At 39.9% G+C, this 16,053-nt stretch overlaps 1 protein-coding gene across 7 annotated transcripts in view; it reads left to right on the forward strand.

Annotated features, from left to right (window-relative positions):
* TNIK (TRAF2 and NCK interacting kinase) overlaps window positions 1–16,053 on the forward strand; it is a 364,653-nt gene that overhangs the window by 77,965 nt on the left and 270,635 nt on the right. For all 7 annotated transcript variants that reach the window (XM_033125457.1, XM_033125416.1, XM_033125423.1 and 4 more), the window contains exon 2: window positions 2,583–2,648. In XM_033125457.1, coding sequence (XP_032981348.1) covers window positions 2,583–2,648 — 66 coding nt within the window. The remainder of the gene's footprint in view (window positions 1–2,582; window positions 2,649–16,053) is intronic.

Below are 16,053 nucleotides of genomic sequence, written 5' to 3' on the forward strand. Positions count from 1 at the left end.
TGTCACTGTGACCTTTGCTTCTGAGCCCCTTGGATGTGTCAGTGGAAGGAGCCTCCCTCCCAGTAGCTGAAATGAAAATCTTGGCACTGAGCCTCCTTGGCTCCAATTTACTGGGCCATATGCCCATTAATGGACTATTTAAGGAGAGGAAAGAGCCTAGAAGTCAGCTGCTCAGCTCCTCCTGAGACCTACCAATTAAACCCCAGCCCTGAGGAGGGGTCCATTAGGTGGGGTGGCCCCTGGGTGGAGAAGCTGGGCCCTGATTTGCACCCTGTTTCTGTTCCTGCCCTCCTGTTCTACCCCTCATATGCTTCCCAGACTCCTTAAAACAGCTAGTATTCACTGTTCTGCATCTCCTCTTTTTCGTTCATCTCTTTTTTTTTTAAGTCAAGAAAAATGAATGTGGAAAATACAATTGAGATATTTCAAGCAAATGTAGAACATCTCTTGAAATTTGTTGCAGAAACAGCACTGGGCAAACAAACTACTGGGAAGCACAGCTTAGAAACAAACAGCAGCTGCCACCATTTGTGAGCTTTTTTCCCTCTTTTTCTCATTTCTTTCTAATTCGTTTTTAATAAAACCTGCTGTTCTAATGGTCTAGTAGTTGAACAAACACAATTTTTCTTTCCTACTCTGAGGCCTCCCAGGTGGCCCTGATTGTGTCTTTTAGTGATAGGGTCTCAGCTGAGAGCTCTATGCTCTTCCTGTGTTCTCCTGTCTCATGGTTCCATCTTCAGTGGTATCCATACTTCCCTGACCAGGTTGGTTATAGCTGGAACTTCTGATGGTTCGATCTGTCGGGACACGAGCCTGGAGTGTAGTTTTTTGCCTTTCTGGCTTTATAACAATGGATAATGCTAACTCCAATCTTTCTCAGTGACTAAGTGCTTCAACAGTTGGTTTTCTGTTTTTAGTTTGGTTTTTATATGTTTTCTGTGTGGAATCTTTGAAGGCATATAGTAAAGGGCTTTTTTGGGGCCTGATTTATTAAAGACTGTAACTGTAAAGAACTCTAACTTATCACCTCAAACTCATTTGTCTCCTTCCCCACGGATAGCAGCCCTGAAGCAGCCCCTCTCCTTTTCTATGCTCCTAGTGGTGTGGAATTCCTCCGCTTAAAAATTGTTACTGATTGCTGACTGTGTGTGAGGCGTGGTGCTGGGCCCTCACTTACTCTTCACCAGAGGTCTGCTAGGTTGATTCATCCCCATTTTATCTGCTCAGAGACTAAGTCGCTTTCCCAGGGTGTCTTAGGATCACACAGCCCATCGTGGTGCAGCTCGTGTTCACTCCAGGTTTGTCTGAAGCCAGAGCTCGGATTTTCCCCCTCCCGCCTCTCTGCTGCTGTAATAACCTACAGCAGCGCTCTCATAAAAGTGCTGACTAGAGATACAAAATGCTTTCAAGCCAGAGGCAGCGGTCTTTTTTATTTGTCTTTCAGAATATTTTTTTTTAAAGTAAGTTAATGCCTAATATTTAAAAATGAGGAGATCTCACATTTAACAAAATGTTCAGTTTTTCTTGGAAAAAAAAAAATCTTTGGACCTGGCAAAACTGTATTTACAGGTTGACAGTACAACAATTGGTTCCTGCTAAGTAGTATCCCCGGCCCCTACACTCCACCCAGAGGAGACATGACTTCTGTTTGCCACAGGGCCCAGCTACCCCACCTCCCTCGTACGTTACTTGCTTGGCTTCTTTGGATATTTAAGTTTGTGATTCTTGATTTAGACTTTCAAAGAAACAGTTTCTGTCCGGTTAGGAATCAGTAGAGGTCAGAGGTCAATGTCAAGTTCTGCCTCTGAGTTGAATTTTACAGCCTTGGATTTTTCTTTTCAACTTTTTGGGATAGTAATTCAGTAGTAAGAGCAGCAACTGTTGGACATTTTGAGTATTAACATTTTAGCTGACTCTGAGGGTTAGCAGACACTGGCTTGGTGGTAAGAACTTGCATAATTCTCCAATTTAGTTTGCATTCTAACTCCTGCAGGTACTCTTCAGATAGGGGAGGAACTGGAGGCCCTTTGTAAAAGTGTATTTTGTCGAGGCAGCATTGCCGAGAGGGGAGATGAGTCCAAAGAAAAATATTGTGCGAGAGGCAGTCGTGTTGATTCTATGGTGACCACCTGGCTACGATAACCCCACAATAACAGGAGCACCCCTTTCTTAACTGCCAGTGTTCAGCACAATGAGCAACTCAGAAATTTCAAAGAAAACGGTCTTAAAAATTAGACACGGGTAATGGGTCTTTCATTTTATCCTGATGTACCTGCAAGTGTATTTCCATTTGACAGTGAAAAATGTGTTAATTCTTTTTTATTGTTTCAGTGGAAGTCATGTCTCCTTCTATCAGATTTAAACACATCTCATAGAAAAGTGAACTAGAAACAAAATGGATTTTGACAGATTTCATAGCTGCAACTGAATTAAATTTTAATAGTATTTAATATTAACACATGAGAGTCCCCCGGGGCTAAAGTTATTATTTATTTGCATATTTTAAATAGGCATTTGTTTTTGATTAAGATAATGCCTGGAATACTGTTTTGAATATTTATTGTTTGTTTATTTTCTTTCAGGACCCTGCAGGGATCTTTGAATTGGTGGAACTTGTTGGAAATGGAACATATGGACAAGTTTATAAGGTGAGTTCAATTGACTTTGAATATGGCCCATCTATGGTATTGGCTCAGGAATGCTGAATTGCAGTGCTGCCTATTCTTGCTCATATATGCCTCATAATAGATTTAAAATGAGAATCGACTCTCCATCTTTTTAGATGTATCTGTAGTCCCATTGCCTAAACTGGATTCTAGGATTTGGGCATTTCCCTTCATTATGCATTACAGTATTTATGTCTGACACATGAATTCTGCATCTTTGAAGTTCTTTAGGTGTTTAGTTTCCTTAACTTGAATCATCGCCAGAACTGGTTTTCAAAGGAGCAAAAAGGATGCTCTGTACTTTAGACATTTAAGCTATTAAAGTATCACAGCTAGAACAGTAGGTTTGGTATTGGCCTAGGGCATGAGTCAATTGTGTTTGGTGAACAGGGTTAGGAGAAAACTGGCTACCTCACAAAGCTAAGGCTTAATGTCAGCAATGACTTTTATAAGATAGGAAATAATTAAAAGTTAAATTTGAGATTGAGCTGAGGAATGAGAAGTCCTTCCTGCCCATTTACTTTTTTTTACTTACCAATTCACCCAAAAAGTGCTTTTAAAAGATATTTTCCTGGGGTAAATGATCTGGAAAATGGTTGTTTGAAAATGTGGGTTGATTCCCTTCATGATTATCAAAAGGAAATGGAAGTGAACTGATTTGGGACATTCAGGGGGTTTTAATGAATGAGCTGTTGAAGTAAATACCTTCAAAACAAACTGTTTCTTCATGATTATTTCTAGGAAAGTATCCTTCATTTTCCTGAGTGGTTGTGATATGGGATGGCATTTCTATTATGAATTCTCTCTCTTGTTTTATTTTTAAATTCCTTCTCTGAGCCCCAAACTTCTCTTAGTTGATTACAATTATTGTAGAAGTCATCCAGATTGTAATATTTCCAATTCTACAGAATGTCAAAAGTACACACACACGTATTCATATATGCATGTGTGTGTATATCCATGTGTGTGTGTGTGTGTGTGTGTGTGTGTGTGTGTGTAATCTGGTTGAGAATCTGATTTTTAAAGCATGATTGGTGTAAACAAATGCATGTTTAAACCTTTATTTATTGGGAGGTACCCTTTGATATTCACTCCAGGAGAAAATTTCTCTGTGAGAAACAATTACTTCTTAAAATGTCAACCTCCTGCAACTCGACAGAATGTAGTCTACCCAAGATGTTCAGTTGACGTTGATCCTGTCTGACACAAGAAAGAAATGTGTCTCAGCAAATGCTTTTAAATACTTTCGATGAAGATAATTAGGTTGGAAGATTGTATTACTGCATTTTGAGAAATTGGGTTGAACTTGTGAATTAACGTAAGCTAATGAATCAAGTTCTGCTTTAGGTAGAAAATTACTTCTGATTTGCTGTCAGTATGAAAGAGCAACTCCATAGCATGCTGTTGGTTTTATGGCACCATTTCTTACACCATCCCATTGTACTATGCTTCCCACCTATAGAATACACATTTGGGGGATGTTTCACTAAACCAAGAGGTGGCCTGTATACCTTGCAAGAGAAAAATAACAAAGGGATTCAATTAAGGATGAGAAGGTTTGGAAAATCCAGAATTATGCCTAATAACTTGTACCCGAAAAAAAAGAAAAGGTCTCAGATCTTTTTACAGAAGAAAGGTTTCCACCTACTACATTGTTAACATCCTTATTCCAAAGGGTGCCTTCTCTTGATGGTTGATAGAAAACGTTGGCACTATGGGAGCTGAAGAGAGACTGCAAGAATTGGTCACGGTGAATGCATTGGACTTTGCGACAACAGAGTTGGTGTCTTTCACCAGCTGTGGGTATTGTTTTGTGGCATCACAGGTTTTCTGTGCATTAGTCAATTGCAAATGTAGTTAGAAATGCTTTGGGGACTCGTAATAACTTATCTGAAGAATTAGAACTCCCTATCCAGTTAAGAGTTCAGTTTGTAGGCAACCCAGATTACAGATGGCATGTGCTCATGAACAGAGACACCTGGGTTTCCTGAGCTACTAATCCAGTCCTGTTGTTATCCTGAGTTCTGAAGGATTAAAACTAAAAAAAAAAAAAGGGAAGAATCTGAACTCAAGTATATGTGAACCTAAAGAAAAATAACTTAGGAAGTGATAGTTCACATTGTAGATTATATTTAACTTTTATGGAGTGAGGATATTTCTAAAATATTGTAGGCATAAATAGCAATTTTATAGCCCGAGGAAGAGAATTCTATACAAAAAAATTCTATGATAAATACTTTCTTTACATTAAGTATTAAACCTTTGATTTTAACTTTTTGTAAATTGAATTTTGGTATTCCTGGATTTCGCAAAATGAGGTATAATTTTCTGAACAATTATATGGATATAGCTTTTATTTTATGGAAGGACTCACTGTAAGTTTCTTTTTATAAGCTTTTCTAAGAGAATCATAATATAATTTTATTTACTATTAATTTTTAAGTAATATAATGCAATAAACAAAAAGTGTATGTAGATATTAAGGGAATATATCCTAAAGTATATCTGCATATAAGCCACATCTGGATGTGGAAATATAAATATTTTATATAAAGGTCATTTAGTAATGTTTAGTTTTCAAAGTTGCTTCTAGTTTAAACTCTTAAGTCTCGCTTGGTCTGTTTGACCTTGGAAGGCTAGCTTTGTTTATCTTTAGCATTTTGGTCCCAGGTGATCAAGTGGCAATTCAGTATCTGTTTTTAACTTTATTTATTGGACAGGATACGTAATTAATAAAGAGTAGTGACTCTGTCAGGACTTTTAATGAGGACATCATCTTCTTGGACCTATGGCTCTCATTAAACAGTAAACCAACAAAAGGCCACATACCTGTTTGCTAAAGCTTTTGGCTGTTTATTAGCATGCCACCTATTGGGATTTAATGGAATCCAGACATGTTTTTGTTAAAATAGAGTAATTATTTTAATAAGTTGAAATAATTGTTAAGTATTTGCTGCTAAAACACCACTAACTCGTAGCCACAGATTTCAGAAATGAATGTTAGTCTATCCCGTTTCTTAATTGTCCTTTTGAAATATACATTGGTTATTACAGAGATGGAGACATATTTTATTCCAGGGTGATAATGTGAATTGGGAATATAGTGGATTCTGCAGTATTTCTCAGGTTTCTCTTGAAACGTCCTTAAATTGTAAAGGATGAAGTAAAGAGACCATCTTGGTGGTTATAGTACTTGTGAAAGAGAGCACTGTGAGCGTGTGTGTGTGTGTGTGTGTGTGTGTGTGCTTTCAAAGGGTTGTATAGGTCCTTATAGGTCATGTAGTCTAAGCATTCCTTTGCCAACGCTCTCATGACGGGGTACTTCTCCTTCAGGTCTCAGCTTAAGTGTTACCTCCTCAAGGAAAGCACTTTTCATCCTTGTATCTAATATGGCCAGCCACACCCTTGGCCTCCCTCCCCCACAGATTTTCTCTATCACATCGACCTGTTTCATTATCTTCATGGCATTTCCACTCTCTGAAATTATCTTACTTCTTTGTTTATGTTTATATATACCGGGGATGCCAAAAAATGTATACAAGTGAACACTTCGGTCAACGTTGCTCAAGCAGTAGTTCGCCGTAATCAAGTGTCTGGACGCTGATGGTAACCACTTCGAGCACCTCTTGTAATTGCAGGAATCAGATGTGACTTGTATTCATCTTTTGTTATCGGTATATATTGATATTACAATTTTAATACAGCTTTTCTTTCTTGTAATGTGTATACATGTTTTTGACACCCTCTGTATAAACAATTTAAATACATAAATAAGGGAAAATAAAGGTAGGGACCTAGTCTATCTTGTCGTCACTGTGTCCCCAGTCTGGTACATAGTAGATGTTGACTATTACGGAGCCCAGAAGTGAATTCTGTTTTTCGTGATAATTCTTTTTATATTCATTCCCAGTTGTTTTGTGTGTGTGTGTGTGTGTGTGTGTGTGTGTGTGTGTGTGTTTAACATTTCCCATAAAATATTAGTCTGCTTACTTCTCAAATACATATTTGCACAAAAGCAATCAACAAAATGCTCTGTTTTTTAATGGTGGGAGGTAGATGTAGACTTTATGTTAAATGAATTATTGATAGTCTGTAAAAACAAGACTCATGTGGAAATATGTAAAATGAGGCAAATCAATTTCTTGGGTTGTCTTTTGGCAGAGAGTCTTGAACTGGAATGTGCAAAACGAATATTTGGGAAATTATTTAAAATGTAGATTCTGGGCCCAACCTCCGAAATTTTGATTTAGTAGATCTGGGCTAAAGTTCAGGAATCGGCACCTTTCATAAGTGTATGGCTTCATTTTGATGTTCAGGGCCCTGGGGCATTGTAGGGCCTCTTGAATGAATGCTCATCTTAATGCTTTTTGTAATCATTTACTTTAGGATATCCATTATGATTCCAACTGGTGTAAACCGAGAAAAGTAAAAAACATTTTAACAATCTTGACCTCAGATGTGATGCCAGACAGTTTTGACATACTCATTCAGAGATTTGGTGTTTTTATTTGACATGCTTGTGATTACAGTTTAAGGTCATTCTGAATAGTTCAACTCAAGACCTGAGAATTGATATAGTCAAAACTGACTTGGTAAAGAGAGAAGAATCTGAACCATGAGATTGCCTCAAATCAGTATATTGTAATTTCTTAATTAATCTTCTGTTAAAGTGAGACAAAGCATTTTAATAGTAAGCTCATTAATAGTCTTGATATGGAAGTGATTTTATGACATACTTGGGATGCAACGTAGCTTTTCACTGCCTGTTCTAATGAACCATGAATTATACTACTCACTTCTGGTTTGGTAAGGAGTGAGTTTGGGAGAATGCTGTGTTTCTTAGATAATAGTGACATTTGCTTTTTTAATCAAGAATTTCCAATATAAAGAATACATTATTTCACATTTGTTTAGTGCTAATGTGAAAAGCCCCGTGCTTTGTGTGGGAAGAATGCAGAGCCACCCGAGATGGATTTAGTCCACAGATACGTGCAATCAGGTCATCTGACTAGAACGCAGGGCCCACTGTATGCTAAAGGTTTCCACGTATGTTGTCTTAGTTTTCCTCGTGTTTTATCGGGGAGGAAACAAAAAGAACATTTATTAAACCGCATTATCCCTCCAAGGCAGGGTTTCTCACCTTTGTCACTCTTGACATTTTGGGTCTCCTATGCATTGTAGGGTATGTACCAGCATCTCCAACCTCTCCCGACGAGATGCCAGGAAAACCTCAAAGCTGTGACAATCAAGAGTGTCTCCAGACACTGCCAATTGTCTCTAGTTGAGAACCACCTCTCTAAGGATAAGACAAAAGAGCAAAACTTAAAATTGCTGTGCAAACAGAGGCAGTGGGAGTGTAGAAGATGGAGCAATTAGTGCTGCGCCGGCAGGGTAGGGGCCTGAATGGATTGTGGGAGGAAGATTTGGAAAAGCTTTGACCTCGTGGAGTACAATGTAGCTTTTTCATAAGTGGAAAGGAGTAAAATAAAAAGGCCTCTGGAGCAGGACTGAGTCAGGTTCTGCCTTGTTCTAGTAGTGTGAAGAAAACCAACTCTGAGTCTGGACTTCTTCGTCTGTTAGTGATAGCCCAGTGTTGGATTGTTATAAAAACGAAAGTGTGATGTATATAGAAGCCCTCAGCCCAGTGCCCGACACATGGTAAACTCTCAGTAACCTTTGCTTCTTCCCAAACACATGTGCCAGTGGGAGCCTAGCTTACGAGTTCTTTCCATGATCTTGTTTCTGTAGAAGATTCTATGATCTGAAAGAAGCATTCATAGCAGATGAAGTCAGAAGCATCTTTGTGCTTCCCCTCTGACCTTTGAGTTCTTGGCATTTATGTAAGCTCAAAATTGCATTATTTATGTTAAATCCAATGCTCAATACTGCTTATGGCATTTGATGATATAATTGCCATTTTTATACTATAGTTGGTCTTCAGTGTTTTTTCAAAGAAGCCAATTTCTCAGTCAGGTTTAAGAAGAAGGTAGATTATTAGAAGAAATAAGAATTGGTTTTAGCACTCTGGAACTTGAGTCGGGGTGAGAGTGATTTTTAAATAATTATATATTTTAAAATTCGGGGGGAACATCAATAGTATTTCGTCTTAAGGTAGTGTAAGATCTAAGTAGAGAGACTCTATTGTAAGATTTGTGAGGAGAGTGGGATAGTAAGGACCTCACTTAGGAGTTGAGGACCTGTCTTTGTGGTTCTACCCCCAACCTGCCATAGCTTTGAGCTTGCCTTGTTGTGATCTCTTAGAGCTCCAGTTCTTCTCATCTGTGAAATGAAAATAAAAATACCTTGCATGATAGACCTCATCAGGTTACAGTGAGGTTGAAACAAATAGAGTATGAAAGTATTTTGCGAAACTTAACTGCTCGGGACACTTAAGGTTTGACTGCTGCTCTTGTCATTCATTACAAGGTAGGTGGCAGAGTCCTGTGTACCAGGGCCCAGGGAAGTTTATTTCTATGCTGTTCTTTCTCTTTTTCCTTCTTAGGATCATTATACTGTGTGTTACCCAGGAAATGATAGTACCCTCTAGGTAGCCCAACTCCAGCTACAGGTTCATTCTTACACCCCTTCTGTTTCTGGTTTTTCTATCTTCATGTGAACAAGGGCCATTAGATTGAGTGGCTTTGTCTTTGCCTGACCTTTGCCGCATTGACATTTGTTAGCTAGTGAGGCACCTTTCCCAAAGTGTGTTCAGTGGAACCCCAAGATCAGCTCTGTGAAAAAAGAGTTGAGTGCCTGAGGAAGTTTCATAGCGGTGCTACTCACCGTCCCCTTCTCTTGACTATTAGTGTTTGTATTACTTTGTTTTACCCAGTAATTCCCCAATTTATTTAATTGTGGAATCTCCCCTTTCCTCTCTTTACCCAAGTGACCCCTATTAATGCCTCTTGGAACTATTCCGTAGAACACAGAAAATATGGATGGCTTGTGCCCCTGTGCCGTGGCTGACTGCCTGTCTCCTATGCCACAGCCTCCCTGTCGTCCTGTCCCTTTGGATGGGGGATGGAAAACATGGAAAACAAGGCTGCAGGGCTGTCTCTCCTGTCAACTTATAAACCAGGCTCTTGGGCCACGTCTTATATGTTGATTGCCTTTAAAATGAATTTTATAGTAATACATTTCATTTATTTATACATTAATGATGTGGACAAAGGTACTAGTTGGTTTCACGCAGTTAAAAACATTTTTTTTTGTAACTGCCAGAATAACCAAGCACTGTTTTTCTATGAGGGCAGAAACTAGGATTTTTCAACATCAAATAGACATTTAAAAAATGTCTCTGAGATGCTCTAACACATGCAAAGCATTGTTCTTAGTCATAGTTTCATTTGACTTTAGCTAAGACTTCAGGATTATTTAGTTATTAACATTTAGTCTCAGAGTATACTTTAATTGCAGCTGACCAGAATTATAGGTAACAGTTTTACTCCTGCTCCCCAATAAATAGGCGATCATTTACCCTTAAAAAGTGTCGACTTGGTGCACTTTTCATCCTCATGTATCTGTGTTGTTGTCATCCAGTTTGGCTCGAGCCCATGCCACCTCATGCCATGATCTGTTGGGTGTCATGAATTAGGTGGTTGCCATGTGCGCCCAAGGGAAGACTTTCATGAGCTCCTGTGTGTCATGTGCCATATGGAAGGGGTGCTTACTCTGTTTAGACATAGGACTTCCAGTGTTGCTGCCCAAACTTGCCCCAGGGACTATGTAGGATTTCTTGTTGCTACTAGTGGTTCTCAACCCTCTGCTTATATGATTAGAAATCATATGGATAGCTTTGAAAAACTATAGCTATCTGAGCCCTTCTATAGAGGTTTGGTTTTAGTTGGTCAGGTGTTGAGCTGGGTAAAGTTGTTTCCAGAACTTTCCAGATGCTTCTAGTGCACAGCCAGAATTGAGAGCCACGAGGCTAAGGTCTTGCCTCTCAAGTGGTATAAAGGTTCTCTTTGGTATCTTTGCCTTTGGGGAGGAGTCTCTACCACTCTTACCTCTATCCTGGGGTATTGTTTACCTTGTTTATTCATTTGTTCGTATTCCGTCTTTATAATAAGCATCTATTATCAGCTTGGCACGTGTGTGCCCACCTTTCCTTTGAAGTGTTTAGATTGCTTTATTGAAAGTACTTTTCATTCCATCTCATAGCAGTGAATTGCCCAATAACCTGGTGCACAACACTCTGCCCACTTGTAGTTTTCAGATCTCGTAACACCTTTAATGCCTTGGTGATTACAAGGCAGTCTCAAGTAATTAAACAATCAGTAGTTACTATGAAATTGCCATTTATTTGGGGGGCTATTCGTAACCTGTAATATGAAACTCTGCCAGGATTACAGGCACAGACTTCAGGGCTACACACAGTGTTAACTGTTTTATGGTAGGAAACATTTGAGACTCGTTGAAAAGAATAACCAATTAATTGGAGCCCTGAGATTGAATTTCTTATCTCTGTGGTTTGGCCTTAAATGTAATTTTATTAAATCCGCTTGGATATCTTGCATGTGCAAAAATAAATATCTGCTGTTTGACAAGGAAGTACATCCTCTCTATTAAGTGGGAGCCTTGCTTGGTGGTGAGGATCTAGAGTCGGTCACGAAGCTTTGCCAGGGCCTCTGATTTTGTCAAGTGCTGTGCCCTTGGGCACTGCTCCTGATCTTGGTCCTCTCACTTACTTTCCAAGGCGACATGAAGAACTGTGTCTGTTTTGCTCCCATCTACAACAAAGGAAGACAAGGATAGCAGCTGGCTCCCTGAGAGCTCTTCACAGAAGAGCTACCATAATGATAATGATAGTAATAACAGCATCATCTTTCTAGACTGCAGGGAAGAGTTAGGAACTAAATTAGGAGAAGAGCTCAGTCTCTTTGAAGGGGAAGGTGCTCTATTGTTTTAGAAAACATGCCCGTAATTATATAATATACACTGTTGTTGCAACATACAGTCTTTGGCAGGCCACTAGCATGTTCCAGTTGATGCTTTTCTCTAAAGTACAGGTATTTCTTGAGAAACTTAATTTTGGTCTGGGCATCACATTCAGGAAGCAGGAAGGGTCATAGTTTAATTTACTAGAAGTCTTACTACTTTTCAGTCCCCTTTCCTCTTTTTCTCTCTCTCCCCAACTCCCTCCTCTCTCTAATTGTGGTAAAATATACATACCATAAGATACTGTTCAGAGGCATTAAGTATGTTCACATGTTGTGCAACCATCACCGTCGTCTGTCTCCAGAACTTTCTCACCTTCCCAAACCGAAACTCGGTACCCACTAAATAATAACTCTGCGGTCCCCACCCCCTCCTCCTACCTGCTCCTGGTCTTTCTTTTTAAAAAAATATTCCCAGCAAGCTTAATTGTCGAGATTATGGTTTTCTCGATAGTTTCTTGCAACACTGGCTCTCTGACAAGTCTGGAATGGTCCAGCACGTCTATCTGTCCACGTGCTGGCATTCCTCAAGATGACTCATGGACAGCCCACTTTCTCCTCCAGGTGACGACCACCCAGCACCTGCGGGGCTGCATCTTGTTCTAAGAAGCTGAAACCGCTTGATTTTTCTGCCATGTTTGTATCTACATAAAATGATCTTTCTCAGGTGGAGGTAGGAGTAGAGATACAGTCAGTGAAAAAGTTTCCCATGAATCCTACGAGTGTTGTTAATGGTTTCTCTAGTCAAAGGTTCTGGGCTGTGGTTATTTTTATTCCATTTTATAAATGAGATTCTCCTCTGCCTTTAACTATCTGAACTGTTGTTTTCTTTTTTAGCAGGAAATATATATATTTTTTGCCATAGGAAGCACCAATATTTTATATAACAGCAGAATGTTCTAGATGGAGGATCGTTGGGGGTCTCCCTGTTGGAACGGTCCCTTGACCAATGTACCATTCCCCTGATACGCTTCTCCTTATATAATCCCCAGAGCATCCTCACACTTAGGTTCTACGTTCTCCGGTCCCAGGTTCCTCTGACGTGACCTCTGCCTCCCCCTCCAGCTACCTCTGTGGCCCACTCACGTTGTGCTTTAGTGGCACCCCACTACTCAGCATTCGTGCACACAGCACGCGGTTTCTGTTTCTTCGTGCCAGCCACCCTAGGTCCTTAGGCCTGGATTCAGGCAACAGCCTCCTTCTCCTGCCATGGGACACGTGCTGACCTCTTCTGGTAGCATCGGCCTCACTGTGTGGTGATGTTCGATCTGGCAGTTTCCACTCTAAACTCTGAGCTCCTTGCAGCTGGGAACATTACCTTGCTGTTTCTCTAGTGCCAATACAGAGTAAGTAGTTAAAAGTATCAACTTAAAAAATAAGAGTACACCATTCCTGTCTATGTTTTTCTGCATTTGAAGTACCCTATCTCAGTGGAAGACGTGTCATTTTTGCTTAATCTAAACTGTTTAAGCATATTAATCGAGGAGACTGACAGTAAATATAATACTTAATAGCCAACAGCAGGTAAATACTGCTGAGTTAAATAAAAACCTAACATCCAGTATAACAAAAACTAGGGTATAGAAAAAGGATTTCCCTTCATCCTAAAACTGGTTTCACGAATGTGATTCTAAAACTGTCCCGGTGGATAAACGCCAGGGGCCACAGCTCATTTGAACTTATGAAGACCCTGCTACACATTTTTGAGACCAGAGATAAGTTTGCTTTGGTTTTCCTCCTTCTCCCAGGTCTTCAGGACTGTGCAATTACACATCAATATTGATGATTATAACAGTTTTCATAAAACCTTCTTATTCATTGTTATTGACCTTCACAAGAACCACATGAGTGAGATAGAAGTATGATGGTCTTTGTTTTAAGATGAAGAACTTGAGGTCTCAGAGTTTATAAATGACTTTCTGAGGTCACCAAGTAGGTGATAGAGCCTGACTCATGATCAAGTGGCCTGACTTCTATTAGCTCCACCCAGAGTTTTACCAGGAGGAGATTGGGGAGCGGGAAATCTCTTTAAATGTTTGGCAGGGACTGGTTTTGCCCTGCCCTTGCATTGCATGTTTAGAATTCATTTTAAACAGATCCCTGATAAGTCTGAATTTATAATATAAAGCAGTGATGCCATAACTTGTTTCGCTATGTAATTCTTCTAATCTTTATATCCAAAATCCTGAAGGGTGATTGACGACTGGGTAATTAATCAATGATTTCCTAATAACTGGAGATAATTATATTTTTTATGCAACAAACATAATTGCTATTTTCTCAGAATGATAAGGGAATTCTTTTCTATCTACAAAAAAAGAACTGGCATGCCTTGGGCTAGTTACATTTAACGATATGAAATGCTGCTGTGCGCATTTCGGGAGTTGGTTCCTTTTTTTCTCATGATTTGTTTTTGGTGGGAGAGGGGAGGGAATACCATATTTCTAGACTTGTTCAAAATCAGCTCGGATAGCCAGGTGCATGATTTTTTCCCCCCAAAGGCTCTTGAATCAGACTGGAGCTTGATAAATGTTTGTGGAATTGACTTGATTTATTCTCTCAGCTGCAGTTGTGTACTTTTGTGAGCAAATGGATGAATCTTAACTGCACTGGAGACCATGCAAATATTTGCCAGGTGCTTAATCTATACTTTATTCTGAGCAGAGGGGAGGCCAGTACCTGTAACCTGGTGTGGCACTGTGGCAAACTGCTTACCCTTTGCTTTTGTTTTACCCTCTCTATGGGGGTGTGGAGGTCTAGGTTTGTGTGTGGTGTAGGGAGAGGAGGGGCAATGAAACAAAGGATGAAAGAACAGAATTTCTGGATAATAAAGTTGAGAGTGACCTGGCTACAGTCAGGATATAAGCTATTTACTAGATAATTGATCATGAATGCAAGTTGGGAATACCTGTTTAAGGACTCTCCATTTCTGTTTCCATGAAGATCCACACTATTACCTTTTTTCCTATAGGTTTTATGTATGTAGCACCCATGACCCAAGAACACTAGCACTGCTTTTAAAGGCTAATATGAGATGCTTCAGTGACAAGCTTTACCTGCATTTATCTCATTCTTTTTCTTTATGTGTCAGAACAGTGAACATGAGTGAAAACACAGGATAGTGTGTCCATTTCTTTGGGTGGAGGGGAGTTGATTGTATCTTCTCTTAAAAGGAGATTCAAATTAAGCAGCTTCTGATTTCTCCCAGCTAACCCAGTGATTTCAGCAGAAGAGGAATGTTACCTAAATGTTTAGTACATTTTGTTCTATCGTTTTGTACCCACTTATGCACTTTGAGAGATACTTCAGAACTTTCAAAACCTTTAATTCCCTGAAGAAACCTATCCCAGAAGCTAATCACCAAAACCACTCTCCACCCTATATGAGTATCCCCCTTTCTGAGTGCTTACAGGAGGAGGTGCTTGCTTGGCGCCCAGCCGTGGAGTAACCCCAGCTTTAATGGTCTGCAGCAAGATGGGGAGATGGGGTGGCATGGACAGATGATTAATGAGGAGCTATGGATGCCCTCTTTCTTGGATCTCCAGTTCATCTGTTGCTCAGGACAAGACTTGCTTAAGCAAGACTAATGCCTATAGTTAATCATCTGAGAAAATATGTTAAACATTTAAGGTGTGGCCAACAAACCAGTATTGATAGGGGATGTGGAAAAATACAAAATAGAAAAAAAAAAAAGCCTGACAGTAAAACCCAAAACAAAACAAAAGAGCAACTTCCAAATCAAAAAGCTCTTTGAATACTGTTTTCCAGAGCGAAAGCGTGGGAAATTCATGAAGACCTGGTTAAGGTGATGAGTCATACCAGGGTCAAATGTGCTCCTTGAAAGTTGGCCTAAGTACTATGCATCCTGGTGTTTGTTCTCATTCCGATTCATGTATTTGTAAATACCGCAAAGTCACATAGGTACCATCGTGTTTCCCGTCACAGCCCACTCACCGCTTCCATCACCCCAGCATTGTGTCACCTGCCTTATCAGAGTTGACGAGACTCCTTATTCCCTCCCGTACCTCAGTCTCTGGGGAGCAGCTTTGCATTCCCAAGGTCTGTGGCCATTAGGTTATAATTCTTACAGTCAATCCTGGAGATCAATTGGCATTATGATACCCCCTTGCTAACTGAGAGTGTGAGCATCCAGAGGTTTCAATGTCTTACTCAGGATCTTGCTTCTCACGAAAGGTGTGCCACACAGAACTCCTAGGCCTTTTAGCCTTGTGCCCACAAAACTCTGCTCAGAGCTGCCCTTTCAGATCTCTAAGGTCCTGGTGAAAGCTGAGAGGTTTGCTTTCCAGATTGACTCGAGGAACATAGCTCAGGGGGCTGACCGGCCCAGGTGCTGAGTTTGTGGGTATGTGAGGTACACTAACTTCTCTGTGTCTATGGCTGAAATAAATGCAAAGGAGAAAATCCTCTTGTCACAGTCAGTGTTTTATGTT

The sequence above is a fragment of the Rhinolophus ferrumequinum genome, chromosome 2 (genome assembly GCF_004115265.2).
Source record: "Rhinolophus ferrumequinum isolate MPI-CBG mRhiFer1 chromosome 2, mRhiFer1_v1.p, whole genome shotgun sequence".
NCBI classification, from domain to species: domain Eukaryota; kingdom Metazoa; phylum Chordata; class Mammalia; order Chiroptera; family Rhinolophidae; genus Rhinolophus; species Rhinolophus ferrumequinum.